The sequence below is a fragment of the Polyodon spathula genome, chromosome 7 (genome assembly GCF_017654505.1).
Source record: "Polyodon spathula isolate WHYD16114869_AA chromosome 7, ASM1765450v1, whole genome shotgun sequence".
NCBI lineage: Eukaryota > Metazoa > Chordata > Actinopteri > Acipenseriformes > Polyodontidae > Polyodon > Polyodon spathula.
Window position 1 is genome coordinate 4,316,137 of NC_054540.1, and position 17,948 is coordinate 4,334,084.

The window sequence follows — 17,948 nt, forward strand, 5'->3', positions numbered from 1 at the left end:
GAAAATGCACCTTTTATACTAGCTTTACCCGTTATCAGCAGGGCTCTTTGTTTTTCAGTATTTATTTAGAGTTACATAGACAAGGAAAATGAAAAATGTACCTAACACAACAAATCCTTTGCATTATTGGCACAGAGTTAACACAGTTTCAATGAATCACCAAGTTATTGACTGCAACGGCTCAAAATAACTGTACAAACCGAATGCAAACATTTCATAGGTGATTGCTTTATTACAGTATTTTTGCTGCTCCTCAAAAACAAACTCCAGAAACAAAGAACCTTATCAATGAGAAAGAATGATAGAATAGATAGTTACTAAGCAGTAAAGTCCATATTCCAGTTTACATTGAAATAGTGGGAGAGACTTCCTGTGTGAGACAGGCACACTCTTATTCCCAGGCAATACCATAAAGATTACTTGGATAAGAAACCATGTAAATGCTTGCCAGTGTTTGCTGTGCTGTCAGTACGAGGCTATTTTTAAGATAGCCTTTACAAGCTTGAGTCATAATCATAGATACCGTACGTAGCTGGCATTATAATAGCACCATAAATACCCGGCAATATTAGAGCTAATAGCATCAGGAAGACAGTAGATCACAATGTTCAGATGGTAAAAACAGACACACCCAACCAGCATACAATAAAACATGAGCTACCTTTAATATGCAGTTCAGAACATATTTGGCAATACAAATGTAAATATAAGCTATTAAAACAGCATTTAGTAAAAACTACACAATTCCCTTTATACCAAAATTAAAAAAAAAAAAAAAAAACATTTTATCAAATATTTATCTCCACTAGTAATACATAGCCAACAAATACAGTATTTACGCTATTTGGGTTAATGGCACAGCATAAGTCGTTACTTCGTTTAAAATGTTTTTATTTTTAAATGCTTACATTAAAAAAAAAAAGCTCTGTAACCATTCTTGCTCATTTTCTGCGCGAGCGTGAAGCCAGGAGCCATTGCTGAGAAAAAATTTAGAATGCGGTCTTCTCATTTTGAACCGATCTGGCAGTAGAGTGACATCGAGAAGCCCAAACCGAAGAGCTGAAAAAGAGACAAAAGGAGGAGTGAAGCAACACGTGCCGTGCACATTCTGCCCTGGACAGAAAGCTGAACGCAGTCAGCAAAGGGCTTGGGCTGTCCTCAGAATATCACAGCAGGTACACCCCCAATGTTCAGTGTGTTGTGGCTGTTCCATGAAAGACGATGGCACAATTACAACCGGAGTCTACGGCCAGCCTCGGGGGCACATTAGCAGCAGACTATCCTCTTTATATAACAAGTACAATGCATGGAAACAAAAGTGTGTTTAAACTTAAATTACACACTCCAGAGAATTACTAGATCAAGCTTTGCATGTACTTGGCGTCATCTGGAACAGCGCAATTCACCGGGTCATTCTGTCGAGCGAAGGGACAAACACGGGAGAGATTCCAAAATGAGATCAATAAAAATACAAAAGGAATCACTGAGCAGCATCAAATCTGAAAACAAATTATTTGATGCTAGATCTGTCAACAGTCTCAGCAAGAGGACGGGTCAGCCTGCAGCGAACTTAGCAAAAGAACTGAAAGAAAATCATACCATGACAACTGCCAGCCCGAAGGCCACTCCGAGAATAATCGCAGCGTGTTTAGACACCACATGAGCCAAGAACTGCAGGCAGGGCTGTTAAGGACAAACACAGTTATTTCATGCCATGCCCTGGATGTGTATTAGCTAAACACACAGTATGGTCCTTGTTATATCAGTTAGATTTAACCAGGACACAGTATTAATGATGTAATAAAGGGAAAGGGGTTACAGACATGTTATTTTAAGTTGAGGCTACATCAAGACACAATGGGCCAAATTTAATTTCCTCCAGTCTTTAACTCCTAATTCTTTAACAGAAAATAAAAATATCCCAATAGCAGCATGTCGTAATGATATTTTGCTCGTATTTCAATATGCAGGACAAACTGCAAGACACAGGATAGGTTACAGCAGCACACCAGACCATGCTGTATAGAGCGACTCACGTGCCTGGGGGGACCTTTACTGCTTTTAAAAAAAACTGAATGCTTTGTAACCCTGGCAATATATTATTCAGGGATGGAAATAAGACTCCCATTGCACAGCAGTTTGATCCATTCTTGGTTTTGCTACGAGTTTAATAAGACGCACATGTGCTTGTTAAGTTGTACACTGGGGCTAATGAAGCATGTAGTAAAACCTGGAACGAATGAAACTGCTATGCAATGCCCTGTTCTTGCTGGTATTGTTTGTGTTCTGACCTGTTTGTACACTTCAGTGCCTTTATAGGACACACAGTTTGAAGCAGGATCCCCCTTGCAATTACAGGAGGATGGAATTGCAGCTCCCCAGTCCTGGGCACCATTGATCAGTCCACAACACTTGCCCTGAAGAGAGAAAGGGAGGGTTTTGAAACACCTTTTAAAATGACCTTATTCCATAATATCATTTCACTTGCAGACACATTATTGATCCCAGTGAATATATATATGACATGTCTGTCTGTTTGCCCATCTTGTTGTATCTATACAGGAACTCGACATCTGAAAGGCCTAAGAAGGCAGTTTGATCCAGCAGCTAAGACAAAGTTAGCAATTCAGTAACTAACATTTTGATGAAAAGAATTCTAGTCGAAACGTTTATCATTGAATTTTATATGTGTATTTATATATGTATTATTATTATTATTATTAATAATAATAATAATAATAATAATAATAAATATAATAATAATAATAATAATAATAATAATCATCTATTTCTGTTTGGTTATTGAAGAGATAGTAAGACTATATACAGTATTGTACTCCAAGAATTAGTTGCACAGTTAAGAATACAGTATATATTATTGAATAGTGCTCTGTTTATTACACCTTATAGAACCTGATACAAAGATTATGCAACAAAAATAAATAGTTTACCTGAGTTTGCAGATTTTCAATGTCCTTCTTGAACTCCTCTGACTGTTGATCAATGGGAATGTACTTTTTAAGAGTGTCTGTAAGCATCCCTTCAGCCTGCGCAGGAAAGGAAGCAAAGTGCGTGAGTGATTTTCCTTTTGTTATGGATTTTTATACTTTCTTCAGCGCAACCCAGACTGGCCCCAGAATAATACTCACCACCATCACAAGCACAGCAGCTATTGGTTACCTACATGCTTGCCACTACCAGGCAAGTGTATGACGACAGTGAAATAATAAACGATAATGAAGTGAGCAGGGGCACAGCTTGTCATGGGGTTCTGCACATAAGAAGACACACAGACTGTTTGTTATCCTCCGTTCCCCTGCTGTGGTAAAACAGAAATCCTAAACAGATGGAGGGCAGCCAACTGTAACTGATGATTGGCAAATGGTCACAACAGTCGAGTAAACCACTCCTTCCTATTTCTTTATTAATGTATTTCTTTATGTAACCCATCTGCCATCTCCAACTCTCTTCACGTATGTGATCCCAACCCAATCACACACTTAGCCTACGAGAACATGAACAGGGACTAGCAGGGAAACCCTCCCAATTACTGTAACAGTAGGTGTTGTTATATTCCTGTGTCACCCGAGCCTGACAGCGTAGTCTAGAGCAGTGTTGCCCGTACTGTACGTTTGAATGGAAACCCGTTCTTTTCATCCATATTATATTTAGGCTTGGTGGTCCTGTGCTTAAAGAAAAAGACTTGATACCAGGAGGTTCCTGGTGCAAATCCCAGTTCATCCATGGACTCATTGTGTGTGACCCTTAGCAAGTCACTTAATCGCCTTGTGCTCCGTCCTTTGGCTCAGACGTAAAACCGAGGTCCTATTGAAAGTGACTCTGCAGCAGCAGTTTTTGATGCATAGTTCACCCCCCTAGTCTTTATAAGTCGCTTTGGATAAAAGCATCTGCTAAATGACTAATTATTAATAATATTTTTTAATCACATATTCTGTGTTACAGGAAAGCCCTTTACAGATGATATTTTCAACATTTAAAACCATGGGGTGCTTCAGCTATGAGTGCTAGTTTACCAGCTCTGAGGAGGCTCGCAGCTTTCCAAGCATATTAAAAAAAAAAAGGAATCCTCATTTTAAAGAAATTATCCATACTTTACCTTCGATCTGTACACAACCCCCAGGATTCCTGCAGCAACCAGGAGAATAAAGATGAGGAGCAAGCCGATGAAAAACTGCAGCCAGCAACAAGAAAAGAGAAAGGCTATCAGGGGGTGACATGTTTGTGTTCTTTGCACATTTTTTTGTATTATTTTAGTTTGTCAGCAGCGTGTTTTAAAGGGGTTTCTAAAACTGATCAATGGGATGGCAGGCATATTGAAAGCACATCTGCATTCACAACCTTCCCCTCTGTTAAGGGAGATTCACAAAAGGCATTAGAGATTAAGGTGAAGCGGACGTAAACAACGCCACACGTACCAGAAGAAGCAGACACCTGCTCTCTCGGATTGCACCACAGCAGCCAAAAAATCCAAGCCCCATTATGATGGCCCCAATGGCAATCATAAGATTGACGGCAGAGATGTCAATTTGTATGGTCTGAGAACCAAACAAGAAAGATGAATTAACATAGGGCATATCAAATCTTTGAACATCAGGATCCAGTTTTACTTTCGTTCTGAGCTAATTCAGAACTGTTAACAAAATCAAAAAACACCTGCAACCCACACTTGCAACCGCTTTGTTCAGAAATTTCTCTTTCATACAAAAGTCATTATTTTAATAGTTTTGTAACATCGGGCCCTATTCACAGCACTTTGAGGACTAGAATGTTCTGTAAAGGACTGCATTTTTTAAAAAGATCCTTTTGATTAATGAAGTCAAATTTGCAGGTCATGAGAGCTTTCTTTTAGAGAGGGTTAGAGGTTGTTGCTTTTAAGAGCAGTACATGCTTGTTCAGCAAAAGTGAAAGATACCAGGATTAAAGAACGTACCCTTAAAAAAGCCTACCATAGTCAAAGCAGAGCAAAGTGCAAAAAAGCACAGTGAAGCATAGGTAAGCATTGCAAAGAAAATGTATGGTATGGTAAACCATATTAATAAACATGGAAAACCTTTAGAGCAGTATACCTAGCACTAAGATTCATGGCTATGCCATGAGAATCATCTCAAATGTGAGAGGTGTAACAACTAATGTGGTGTGGTCACATGCTATTGCATTCCCATAACACTAGAGGAAAACATTTATAATTATTAACTTACTTGGTGGGCATCTTTGCTCACACGAAGCCAAATCGAAACTCCAAGTATGAAACATCCACAGAGCTGAAAGAGTAAAAACAACAACAACACTATATGACATCCTGTGTGAAAAAACAACACTGTGAATACGACATCCTGTGTGAAAAAGACAACACTGTGAATATAACATCCTGTGTGAAAAAACAACACTGTGAATATGACATCCTGTGTGAAAAAGACAACACTGTGAATATGACATCCTGTGTGAAAAAACAACACTGTGAATATGACATCCTGTGTGAAAAAGACAACACTGTGAATATGACATCCTGTGTGAAAAAACAAGACTGTGAATATGACATCCTGTGTGAAAAAACAACACTGTGAATATGACATCCTGTGTGAAAAAACAACACTGTGAATACGACATCCTGTGTGAAAAAGACAACACTGTGAATATGACATCCTGTGTGAAAAAGACAACACTGTGAATATGACATCCTGTGTGAAAAAACAACACTGTGAATATGACATCCTGTGTGAAAAAGACAACACTGTGAATACGACATCCTGTGTGAAAAAACAACACTGTGAATACGACATCCTGTGTGAAAAAACAACACTGTGAATATGACATCCTGTGTGAAAAAACAACACTGTGAATATGACATCTTGTGTGAAAAAGACAACACTGTGAATATGACATCCTGTGTGAAAAAAACACAGATGTTGCAATCATAATTTTATATTAAACACTAGATCACAAAATATATTATGTACCAGATCGACTTACTGTTACAGATACAGCTTGCAAATGAGATGATGCGATTAGATTAAACCATTTACATGTTTATATCTCAAGCAGTTTAATATATGCACCAAGTCATGCATTGATTTCTGAAGTACATATACTTGCTTCCATGCAGCACAGGCAATAAACCCCCATTCAATGAAACAATGTAATCTGCAAGCACAGGGTGCTTTGTGTCAATACTACACAGCAAAGTGTTTTTTCCGCAAACTGACCTGTGATAATTAAAAAGGAATGATAATAAATGAACTCTGTGTACTTGCTGGATAGTCACAGTGAACTGCTTTTTGTCTGGGAGGTTTCTACTGTTCTTGTTTTGCTACACAGGGCCCCATGCAGTATGCTCAATATATACTCGTATGTGTGTTCTGCACAGCATGTCTCTCTATCATTGCTTTTGCTCGGATCAATATTCACTGTACTTGCTAACTATTTGAGCCAAAAATGTACTTCTGAAAAGACTCCCCAAGGGTGATTGTGAGGAGGTGCGAAGGGGAAGCATATCAGTGTTGCACAGGCTTTAGTGCACAATGCTTCACCAATGAGCTTCATTGCAAAGATCAACACTAACTGAAACCCAGTCCTTATATGAATGGGAAAAGCTTTCTTGAGGGATGCTTAATTATACACATGATCAAAAAATATGTATTCTTTCCACTTCTTTATTTTATGCACATAAAATTATTTTCACACAGGCTAGAAGCCACCATTAAATCCAACAATGTATTCATGCTATAAAGCAGACTTCCTTTGAGCTTCACACACGATTCTCAATGGTAAACATCATACTGATGGCCAGACTCATCACGAAACTGTAAAGCACTGCAGTGCCACTTTCACATTTTCCAATAAGTTTACTTTTCTCCAGGCCCTCATTTTATATTGATTGATCACTTCATCCCATTACAACCCATATCAATGTCAATCTGTGCTGAAAAAGGCTTTAAAAAACAAACAATGTCACACGACCTATTAAGAGATGAAATACAAAGCGCTAAACTCTTCAGTGTGGCAGTCGGACAGGACTTCCAGTTAAATGTGGTTCATAAACATAGAACTGTACAGAGGCTATGATACAGTATGTGTGGGTGTGGATATGTGTGTCTCAGGTAAGACACATTGTGTATTAAAATGCTGATCTATAATATATAAATACAAAGACTCCTGTGTTACAGAACTACCTTCAATTAAGCATATTATTTAAATGGTGATAAGCCAGGAGTTCGAGAGGATATATACAGTAAGTTGTAAACCTACCAACTCATACGGTATCAGTAAACTTATAGGGATGATTTATTCATCTTGTGATACACATGATTTTTTTTTTTCTTACCAGTAGCCTGATTATTCAAGCTCCTGGCACCTGGTGGTTTCAATAATATACCCAAACAAGGCAAGTTCTGAAACCCAGGACTGGGGGCTGGGCAAGTTCCTGGAAGATATGTTTCTATAAAGAACGCCCAGAAACTCTTTGTTTGCTAAGAGAGCAAAATGATGTTTGAAGGCTTCATTGTTTTTCAATAGGGGAAGGGAGGTTTGGAGTGCAGACTTTTTATCTGTGAAGTTATTCATTAAGAGCAAACCAGGCATGTCCTGTTAGTGACACACACACACACGCCTCCAATTGAGATTATTACAGGGGCTGCTACAATGACGAATACGGTACGAAGACTTACAACCTACAACCACTGGTCTCCCAGGATTAGCCTTTCATAGTTAGCCATCCAGGTGTCAAGTGTTTGTGAATATGGGTTTATAAAATACAGCAGTGCATTCCAATCATTACACTCTGTTTTCTCACTCAATCCTGTACACAAAGCAATTCAATCCTTCAGTTGCAAACTTAGCTGACATCAACATGTATGGCTCAACCCTGTGCATACGCTAATACAATCCTTTGCTTGACTTCCAAAACAACGATGTGATTTATAACAGCTCAATAGAGATACTATGGTAAAAACACAATCCTTCAGTGTCATTCTTGTCATAGCCACATGGTGCAGTGGCATTGTTGCTTGGTAAATCTATCTGTGGAGATCAGCTGATCCATTGTATTGCACATGAAGGTGCATGGGGTATCTACACCTACACTACTGCCATAATAATAAGAATGTTTTAAGTTACAAATGCTATCTATCCTAAGAGGGGAATTACTGTACATCCAGCCCTGAAAAAAAGCGTCAGTGATAAAGCAATAAATCAAAATACGATGTGACATTTATTAAATAATAAAGATATTTGAAAAGAAAGGGACCTGTTCATGTTATTTCTATACTTAGGTGTGAAACGTACATTTCAGATAAGGTGTATTGGTACTTGCATGGGATAGATGTGGGACTGGTAGGGTAAACATCCAGTTGACTTTGTTCATGTTATGCACAGATTCATAGCACTACTTTCTGTTAACTATAACATAGATTTTTTTGTTTTTTGTTACAGAAATAAAAGACGTTCCCGTTTATTTGCAGTACATTGCTTAATTTAAACGGTGATAGAGCCTGAGGCATAGGTAATCTACTGGCAGCAGCCTAATTGTATTATTGTATTACCAATGAAAACTCAGTTTCTTCTGCCAGTAACAAATCCCGAAAAGACTGCTGCCAGTAGTTTAATAGAGAAATCAGCTGATTTAGTGCAAGAAAAATTCTACTTTTTAGTATCCTCACTGATGTAAATAACATCTCGTTCTGCTGGTTCAGCCTATGTAGTTGGAGAACGGGATAAGCAGGCACAAAAAAAGAACGTTCTTAACAATCTCTTTCCAGTAAAGTTCTAAAGTCACCTGTTTATCGTGCGCACTCCTGCAACGTGCCTGCAGCTCTCTGTGCGTTATACACCTGCTGGGTACTCAGTAAGAGCACAGTCAATATTTGTTCTAATTCCCAACTCATATCTAACCACCACCTAACTAGCATTTACCTGAATTTAAATACATAGCTTTAATTAGTTACTGAGTTAGTTTAACTGTTTAATATTGCACAATTATATATATATATATATATATATATATATATATATATATATATATATATATATATATATATATATATATATATAAACGTGTTACACAAACTCTTTAAAAAGACCACAGAGTGAATAGGTCTCGCTTGTAATGATTGTAAAATGTGTGTGTTGTTAAGAATACATACATTCATAAATAAATGGCTTGCTAAAATGCATTAATGTATTGTGCAGATTTTTTTCGTTATAGGTACTACATTGACCCTGTTAAAGTAGTAATATTATTAGCCTACCAAAGTATTCACTTTTCTTACCCAGAACAAGAAGTTGAAAAAAAACATCGAGTACTTCATGCAGCCGCTAACTCCAGCCATTTTCAGTGTCCACGTCAAGAGCCCAGCAGTGTTCGTCCGCTTGCTTCTCAGGAATGGTACAATGTGCTGCATGCGTCTTGGATTTCCAGAAAACTAGATGTGTCGCTATGGCTGAGTAGCACCCGTGACCTCTAATTCTGTTTACTAAACCCAGTGCGGTGGGGGTGGAATAGCCAGCCTATTGCAGAAACAAACACATCCTACTGAATCTCTAGTCTGAAATGTATTTTGTACTGCATAAAAATATGCAACAGTCTGTGAGAATTTTATAATTAGGTGTCACCATTTAAAATGAAATACCCAGAGGTCTGAAGGCTATATACAATGCCTATAAAAAGTCTACAACCCCTTAAACTTTTTCACATTTTGTTGTGTCAGTGCCTCAGAGTTTCATACATTTTAATAAGGATTTTCCCCACTTATCTGCACACCATACTCCACACTATTAAGTTTTTTTGAGAAAAAAATAATTAAAAATACAAAACTGAAAGATCATGATTGGATAAGTCTTCACCCCGAGTTAATACTTGGTGGAAGCACCTTTGGCAGCAATTACAGCTGTGAGTCTGTTGGGATAGGTCTCTACCAACTTTGCACACCTAGATTTGGCAATATTTGACCATTCTTCTTTACAAAACTGTTCAAACTCTGTCAAGTTCCATGGGAAGTGTTGATGGACAGCAATCTTCAAGTCATGCCACAATTTTTCGATTGGATTTAGGTCGGGGCTCTGACTGGGCCACTCAAGGACATTTACCTTTTTGTTCTTTAGCCACTCCAGTGTAGCTTTGGCTGTGTGCTTTGGGTCGTTGCCATGCTGAAAGGTGAACTTCCGTCCCAGTTTCAGCTTTCTTGTAGAGGGCAGCAGGTTTTCCTCAAGGACTTCTCTGTACTTTGCTCCATTCATTTTCCCTTCTATCCTGACAAGTGCCCCAGTCCCTGCTGATGAGAAACATCCCCATAACATGAAGCTGCCACCACCATGCTTCACAGTAGGGATGGTGCAAATGCTTTGCATTAAGGCCAAAAAGTACGATTTTAGTTTTGTCAGACCACAAAACTTTTTGCCACATGGCTACAGAATCTCTTGATTCTTTTTTTTTTTTTGCATACTTCAAACAGGATTCAAGGTAGGCTTTCTTGAGTAATGGCTTCCTTCTTGCCACCATACCATACAACCAGATTTATGGAGTGCTTGGGATATTGTTGTCACATGCACACTTTGACCAGTCTTGAAAATAAAAGCCTGTAGCTCTTGCAAAGTTGCCATTGGCCTCTTGGTAGCCTCTTTGATCAGTCCCCTTCTTGCTCGGTCATCCAGTTTGGAGGGACGGCCTGATCTGGGCAGGGTCTTGGTGGTGCCATACACCTTCCGCTTCTTAATAATCATCTTGACCATGCTCCAAGGGATATTCAAGGCCTTTTGAAATTTTTTTATACCCATCCCCTGATCTGTGCCTTTCAATAACTTTGTCTTGGAGTTCTTTTGAATGCACCTTGATGGTTCATGGTTGAGTCTTTGCTTTGAAATGCACTACCCAGCAGAGGGAACCTACAGGAACTGTTGAATTTATCCTGAAATCATGTGAATCACAACAATCTAACACAGGTGGAGGCCACTTAACTTGATGTGTGATTTTGAAGGTGATTGGTTACACTTAATTTAGGATTGCTATTAAAAGGGGGGTGGACACTTATCCAACCAAGCTATTTCAGTTTTTATTTTTAATTAATTTTGTACAAATTTCTAGAATATGTTTTTCACTTGGAAGTTATGGGGTAGGGTGTGTAGATAAATGAAAAAAAAAGTTCACCTTTCAGCATGAAAACGACCAAAAGCACTAAGCCAAAGCTACACTGGCGTGGCTAAGGAACAAAATGTTAAATGTCCTTGAGTGGCCCAGTCAGATTCTCAACCTAAATCCAATCGAAAATTTGTGGCATGACTTGAAGATTGCTGTCCATCAACGCTTCCCAAGGAACTTGACAGAGCTTGAACAGTTCTGTAAAGAAGAATGGTCAAATATTGCCAAATCTAGGTGTGCAAAGTTAGTAGAGACCTATCCCAATAGACTTACAACTGTAAGTGCTGCCAAACTCTAAACTGGAGTGAAAGCTGGGTAAGGCTTCACAAAACAAAGAAATCCACAATAAGATTTTCTTTTGGATCTTGTTAGCAACTCTGGGGGGAATTTCAGTCTTAACAAAATTATGTGATTGGTAGGGAGGACACAGAGCAGTTTTCTTTATGTAACAATCCTGACCCCTAGAGGTCATGTTCTGAATAGGCAGGTAAACACACGCCATAAACTGATTGCATCAACTAGAGAGTGCTGGGGTTGTATGCATCTAGTTTAAGGTTAGGGCAACAGTTAGGGTTATGGTTAGGTTTAGGGTGAGGGTGAGGGTTAGGGTTTGGACAAGGTTAGGATTAGAGTTAGGATCAAGGTTTCAGACAGTGGTTAGCACTGTTTTTGGATTATAATAAAGCATATTGAGATTTTGTAAACATTTAAATACTTAAACAGCACATGGAAATGTTTTACAAGATAATTCTAAGTCTGGTATAAAAGGAAATAGTTATAGAGGTGAATTATCATGCAATACTGGCATATTTAAGTAATACAGCAACAGGGACAGGTGTTCAACCTTTTTAAACACAAACATTTTCCTTTATATAGAAAAGTGTAAACTCTAAATTGGAGCAAATGCTTGGTAAGGCTTGGTACAGTAAATGCAGATTGAGATTTTGTTTTTAGTTTTGCTGGTATCTTACTCTATGAGTAAACAGTGTGCTGTCTTTCAGGCGCCTATTTTAATGATCTTTAAACCAGCAGGTTTAAATAGCGTCACCCTTTAAATCTATATTTATCAGGCATCTCCTTTCCCCAGGGTTTTGTTATGCTTTAAGGTGCTTTGCCATGCTTTCACTATGCTTTGCTAAATTGTGCTTTTACTAGAATAAACTTCAAAAGAGGAAGCCTAACGTTTTGCTGACTCCATGTACTCTAGGACAGTGTGGGACAGTTCAGGCTTTTCAACTCACGACGCAATGCATTCTGGTACGTTTTACCTGACTTGGGTACCTTTCACAGCAGGACTACACTTACCATGATGCATTGTGGTGTGAGTTGAAAAGCCTGGTCTCAAACTGTCCTAGTGTACACAGAGTCACGTGGTAACCATGTGCAGAGTGTTAATATTATTATACTATATTGTCCTGTTTACAGAGATTGAGGATATAAAGCCCTTTCTTTTTAAATAGCCTTTATGTTATTGACATGCGTTATAATATATCCACATCACTGGGTTACAGAAGGGTTAATATTACAGCTCTTCTATTAAAGGTGCCAATAGCATATTTAATCTGAGCACGGTTGTATGTTTAACAACAGGGGTATTTACAGCAAACGCATGCCACGTTGCAGGGTGTTAAAATGCACAGGGAGTCTATGGGTACAATTCTGTAAATGGCAACGTGAGCTTTTAACCACATGTGCTATGATTAAAAGTTTTAATTAACCCCTTGTTTTATTGCATTCTGTTTGCAGTAATGTGTTCATTTCAATATAGAATACAGAACATCTCATGACAACAATGAAATGCATTTAAATTAGGACTTTTCCGATTAACAGATTAATCTGACCTATTAATCAACTAAAGAGTTGATCACAGGTTAATATTTTTATTAAATATTATTTTATTTATATTAAATAAAATCAACCAATCTAAGATCTGCATTTTCTCTGCGGCAGTACAATAATAAGTGAGCGGAGGCGGGACATAAACAGTTGAAGGTATTCTCTGCCTCGGCTGAAGGGCTTGAGTAAGTTTAACCAATGGGAGAGCCAAAGATCTGCCCCTTATTATTTAGGAGTCCAATCAAAAGTGAGTAGAGGCGGCACATAAACCTGAAGATTCTCAGTTTCAGTTGAAAGTCTTGGGTATTAGCCAATGGGAATGTCAAAGATCTGCCCTTGCTTTGCAGCTGACCAAACATGAGTGAGCAGAGACTAGGCATAAATATAGCTAGGGTAGCCGGTGTAAGATGAGCTGAATTTCAGGATATTTCTTATTAAAGAGACCGTTATTGAGAATTAGTAATATTTAAAATGACTTTTTACAAATTGAAAAATGTCATCAGACAACTGAGACTTCGTAGTCGATTTTGGTTATTTTCAAGAAGAACTTTCTCAGAAAAGTTTGTTAAAAAAAGGTTGGTATAGACACAGGAAGGGAAGGGATATATACTTGCCACTTCCGAAGTCAAAATTATTAAAGGTATCAGTGGCTTACCAGTAGCTCTCGATTAAAAAAATAATACTTTTGTTCAGTACAGAATAGGTGATGTGGAACAGCACTGGATACAGCAATCTAGGATGCTGGATGAAGTCAGTACAAAAATATGAGCATTCCCAAAGCCACTTGTGAGCCAAACTGTAACACTCAAAACTATTGGACAAACCTGGATTGATGTTCAACTGGATGAGCAGAAGTGTTGTTACAGTACATCACAATGAGCAAGTAAGAAAAAAAATCATTGTGAGGTTTTTAAACGGTTCATGGATTGTGTTATTTACCTTGGGAAGCAAGAAATGGCTTTCAGAGGGCATGATGAAGGCACCAATTCCTCAAATAGAGGTAATTATGTGGAATTACTTTTCTGATTTGTGACTACGACAACATGTTAAGCAATCAGTATTTTTATGCTTTTATTAAAAATGTGGATGGATTAATCTACCGATTAATCAACCAATGCCCATAAATTAAGTGATCACAATTTTGAATTGAGTGACAGCCCTAATTTAAATGCATTTGCTTGCCACCTGCCTTTTGGTATCAGAAATAGTGTGCGCACGAGGTACTATGCAACAAAGAGACCCAAGGGAATTGCATTGTGTAAAACTGTAGCTTTTTGAGCAGCTGTCGATCTGTCCACTGTTTTGGGGTGGGGAGACAACTCGTCAACAATATACTTGGACCGCTCTGGTACCCATATATAAATAAAACATTGGCAACTGTCATTCCGTGGATTTATTTAGACAATGTAGGATATTGGAAGGTCAAAAGAGCGGAATAACATGAGCGTCATTAAAACTATATTAAAAGAGACAGCCTTTCATTTCCTCCATAATGTCTAAGAGACTAAGCCATCAGTTAGCAGGGCTCAATTCTGCAAGCCCATGTGCATCCTATATGCTGGGGCTGCTCCCAGAGAAGGACAACAATTCAACACCATATAAATCATTCAATTATTGCTTGGCTTCTATTTATTTTATGTTACATTTTTCTTATGTAAGATAATATTTTGAAAGGCTTTGCCTTAATAACAAAGATATGAATGATTTTACATGTTTAAAGACCCAAGATCAAACACACTGCAATCAAGTATTTAAGGTCAATGGTATTGATGTACTGTTTTTGTTTGATTAAGTAAATAATAATAAAAAAGAAACCAAACTCAATTATCATCAATCAAATGCTTGGCTAGCTTACAAATAGTGCAAATCCAAGGTGACTCAGTAAGATATCGTTTAACACAAAGCAGGCAGCTCCTGTGAAACTGTAGACGCTAAATTTTTTTTTTGAGATAATGGCCAGCGCTATTTACTTAATTGTAAGATAAATCTATTCCTTACCCAATGATCTTCAATGGCAATGCAGTAGTGCTGTGCTAAGAGGTAATGATAGCACAGGCTGTTGCTCGGTCCGATGCAGCTTCAGGTGCAACGTCAATGTTTTAACCACCTGCTTCCAAGGACATGCCAGCTCCAAAAAATGCAAGAACCCTCCTCAGGATAATCAGTAAAGCAATTCTCACAACAGCTCAAGAGAACTGAAGGTCAGTGGCTTGTCCTCCAATCCCACCACCAAGCCAATTGCAGTTGTCCAATTCAAGCTCACCGGGTGCCTGACTAGTAAGGGTCTGCTGAAGTGTGGCTAGGAGAAACAGTCCCTATTGACTTTGACTGCCTTAAATAATGGGAGAGGCAGAACCAGTGCAATGCTCCTTTTGGAGTCCCTAGTGAGGACTGGCAACTTCATCAGCCAGGATGAATTGACAACCCTGCAATGGTAGTACAAGGGCAGCTACAACGGGATGAGGCTGCCATAGGTAGAATAGTACCATAATTACATGTTCACATGTTTATCTACCAGTAGCAGGACCAGTGTGTGACTGTAGCATGTACGATTAGTTCCAAATCCATTGTATTGCCATTGCTGGTATTGTTTGATTTTATAAGCAATGGTAAAAATCTAAATCGGTAATGGCTTTCTGTAAACCAACAAACCAACTACCAGCGTTCTTTACTGGGAACCAAACCAACTACCAGCGTTCTTTACTGGGAACCAAAACAACTACCAGCGTTCTTTACTGGGAACCAAACCAACTACCGGCGTTCTTTACTGGGAACCAAAACAACTACCAGCGTTCTTTACTGGGAACCAAACCAACTACCAGCGTTCTTTACTGGGAACCAAACCAACTACCAGCGTTCTTTACTGGGAACCAAAACAACTACCAGCGCTCTTTACTGGGAACCAAACCAACTACCAGCGTTCTTTACTGGGAACCAAACCAACTACCAGCGTTCTTTACTGGGAACCAAAACAAGTAGCCCTTGCTGGCATTTTACTGTATGGGTTTTGTCAGCTGTCAGATGTTTGTGGTTGAGAGCCTGTGCTGATAAAGTAAATGTTATGAATTTCTGCCATCAGTATTTGGGGAATAAAGGGGAATATCCTGTCCTGAATTTGTTATGCTTCTGTTACTGTCCTTCTCATCTGTCTGAAGGAAATGTGGAGACCTAGACCTACATATATATATATATATATATATATATATATATATATATATATATATATATATATATATATATATATATATATATATATATATATATATATATATATATATATATATATATCCACAAACTATCATATGCTCTTATCCAGGATGTCGATTGTATATAATGTACATAAAAATGTTTAAAAATGAAAATACTGGTTGACAAATACTTACTATGATCCCTCAGCATCATATCGATTATCATATACCACAAGCCTGGTGATATTTAGCGTGGGATACATTTTCTTATTCTACTCAAGCTACTGAATGTTGTTTGTGGTCTATAGGATTTAGTAGGACTTCCTCTTCTGGCAAATAAAACATTTAGTCTCCTCTATATATTCAATATGTACATTGCTGGCCAATCCGGTGTAAATTCATGCTGCTTGCCACCTCCAGTCTACCTGTGTTAGGATTATTTACAGAGATCCTTTTACAGGCAATGCTTTTTTAAACGGTTTTCAGATAAACCAGGTGGTTAACATAGTGCTGCACTCTGTGGACAGCAGCTCAAGAGAGATGCTCAGGTCAGATTGGAGGTCCATTCAGAGTAGTGAGGGGAAACTCCTGGAAGCTGCTTGCAATGTGCCCTCAAGAGTGTAGCCTGTGCCATTGTCTCAATTACCTTTCTTTTCCAAAAAGTCCTAGATATCAACAGGGCTGTACTTCACAGACAAACCAAGGCTTAATCATGAAAGTAAAATGAACATTCCTGGCCACACCCCTGGATATCCTGAAAGGATTAGTACAAGTGTTGGTTGTTGTCTCACGCTGTTGGCTCATTATTTTGTGGGCTTTAATTACTTTAGAGACTGTGGCGACTTGAGTGTCTGTGGACAATGCCGCTTACACTCTATAGCATGTCTAGCTTCAGTCATTAAAACTTTGTGGGAACTCTTCTTGCCAGAAAAAGGTACAGTCTTGTCAAACCACAACTTCTCCAAGCAGATTTGCTCCACACATGCATTTTCGAAGTACGGCTGGGTGTGTTGGCATTGTAGGAAGCACTGCGTTCATTTAGTTGCTTTCCACAGAGTACAGTCCGAACAGCAGCGCACATCCCCACCACGGCTAGACATTAAAAACTGGAGCTATAGGTAACACAGCAGACCCCACGAACTATATCCACTGTATACATATATAAAAATGTACGTTCTTAGCAAGTTTCATCACAATAGAAAAACAGTTGTTTTCATATATGTAAACATACACATACAGACAGACAGTTGGATAAACAGACTTATCCTATTACCCAGATATTCTGACTCAATTATTTTTGTCGCGCTGAAAAATAAGCTCCGTTACTGAATATAAATGAGAACAGGATTTTTTTAAACATATATTTTACTACCTCAGACTGGACCTATGAGTCCTGTGAGGTTTAAACGTGATTTCCGACGTCATATGTTAACATACGAACCTAAGATAAGGCCAGGACTGAAAGAGTAAATCATAATTTGCTCTGTTTATGTAAAATGTATCAAAAACGTGAAATGTGTTCTTTACAGGAAAATCAGTACGATTCAGACTTGCAGGTTACACATCTCACCTGTAGAGGGCAGTAATACACAGCGTCTCACTGACAGGAACGGCTAGCGCCGAGTAACCACAAACAAGTGATAATACGGGATTAGGCTTCTGTTTAGCCTTGAAGACACACACATCGTTTTATCAGCATGTTCACAAGAAGCTTGTGACTCATCTCTTAGTATGATTAAAGATCCCACAGAATGTGTAAAGATTAGCGAGTTCTG

At 38.4% G+C, this 17,948-nt stretch overlaps 1 protein-coding gene across 2 annotated transcripts; it reads right to left on the reverse strand.

Moving 5' to 3' along the window:
- Positions 1–225: 225 nt before the first annotated feature.
- Positions 226–9,445, reverse strand: LOC121318028 (tetraspanin-8-like). Of its 2 annotated transcripts, XM_041254229.1 has the most exons (8): positions 9,285–9,443; positions 5,220–5,282; positions 4,437–4,556; positions 4,118–4,192; positions 2,952–3,047; positions 2,292–2,417; positions 1,600–1,683; positions 226–1,059 (listed from the first exon to the last, which is right to left on the reverse strand). In XM_041254229.1, the coding sequence occupies exons 1-8, from the start codon at positions 9,414–9,416 to the stop codon at positions 1,006–1,008; spliced, it is 750 nt and encodes a 249-aa protein (XP_041110163.1). In that variant the 5' UTR covers positions 9,417–9,443; the 3' UTR covers positions 226–1,005. The 2 variants fall into 2 exon arrangements, with proteins under 2 accessions (XP_041110163.1, XP_041110164.1); XM_041254230.1 differs by lacking the exon at positions 1,600–1,683 and having other exon boundaries at positions 9,285–9,445.
- Positions 9,446–17,948: the final 8,503 nt, after the last annotated feature.

Excerpts from the sequence above, each read along its gene's own strand:
- LOC121318028 (XM_041254229.1), bottom strand. The coding sequence starts at position 9,416 with ATGCAGCACATTGTACCATTCCTGAGAAGCAAGCGGACGAACACTGCT. Across the intron at positions 4,193-4,436 it reads GCAGGTGTCTGCTTCTTCTG|TTTTTCATCGGCTTGCTCCT; the intron begins GTACGTGTGGCG and ends TGCTGGCTGCAG. Across the intron at positions 1,060-1,599 it reads TCGGGCTGGCAGTTGTCATG|CTCTTCGGTTTGGGCTTCTC; the intron begins GTATGATTTTCT and ends TCTCTTTTTCAG.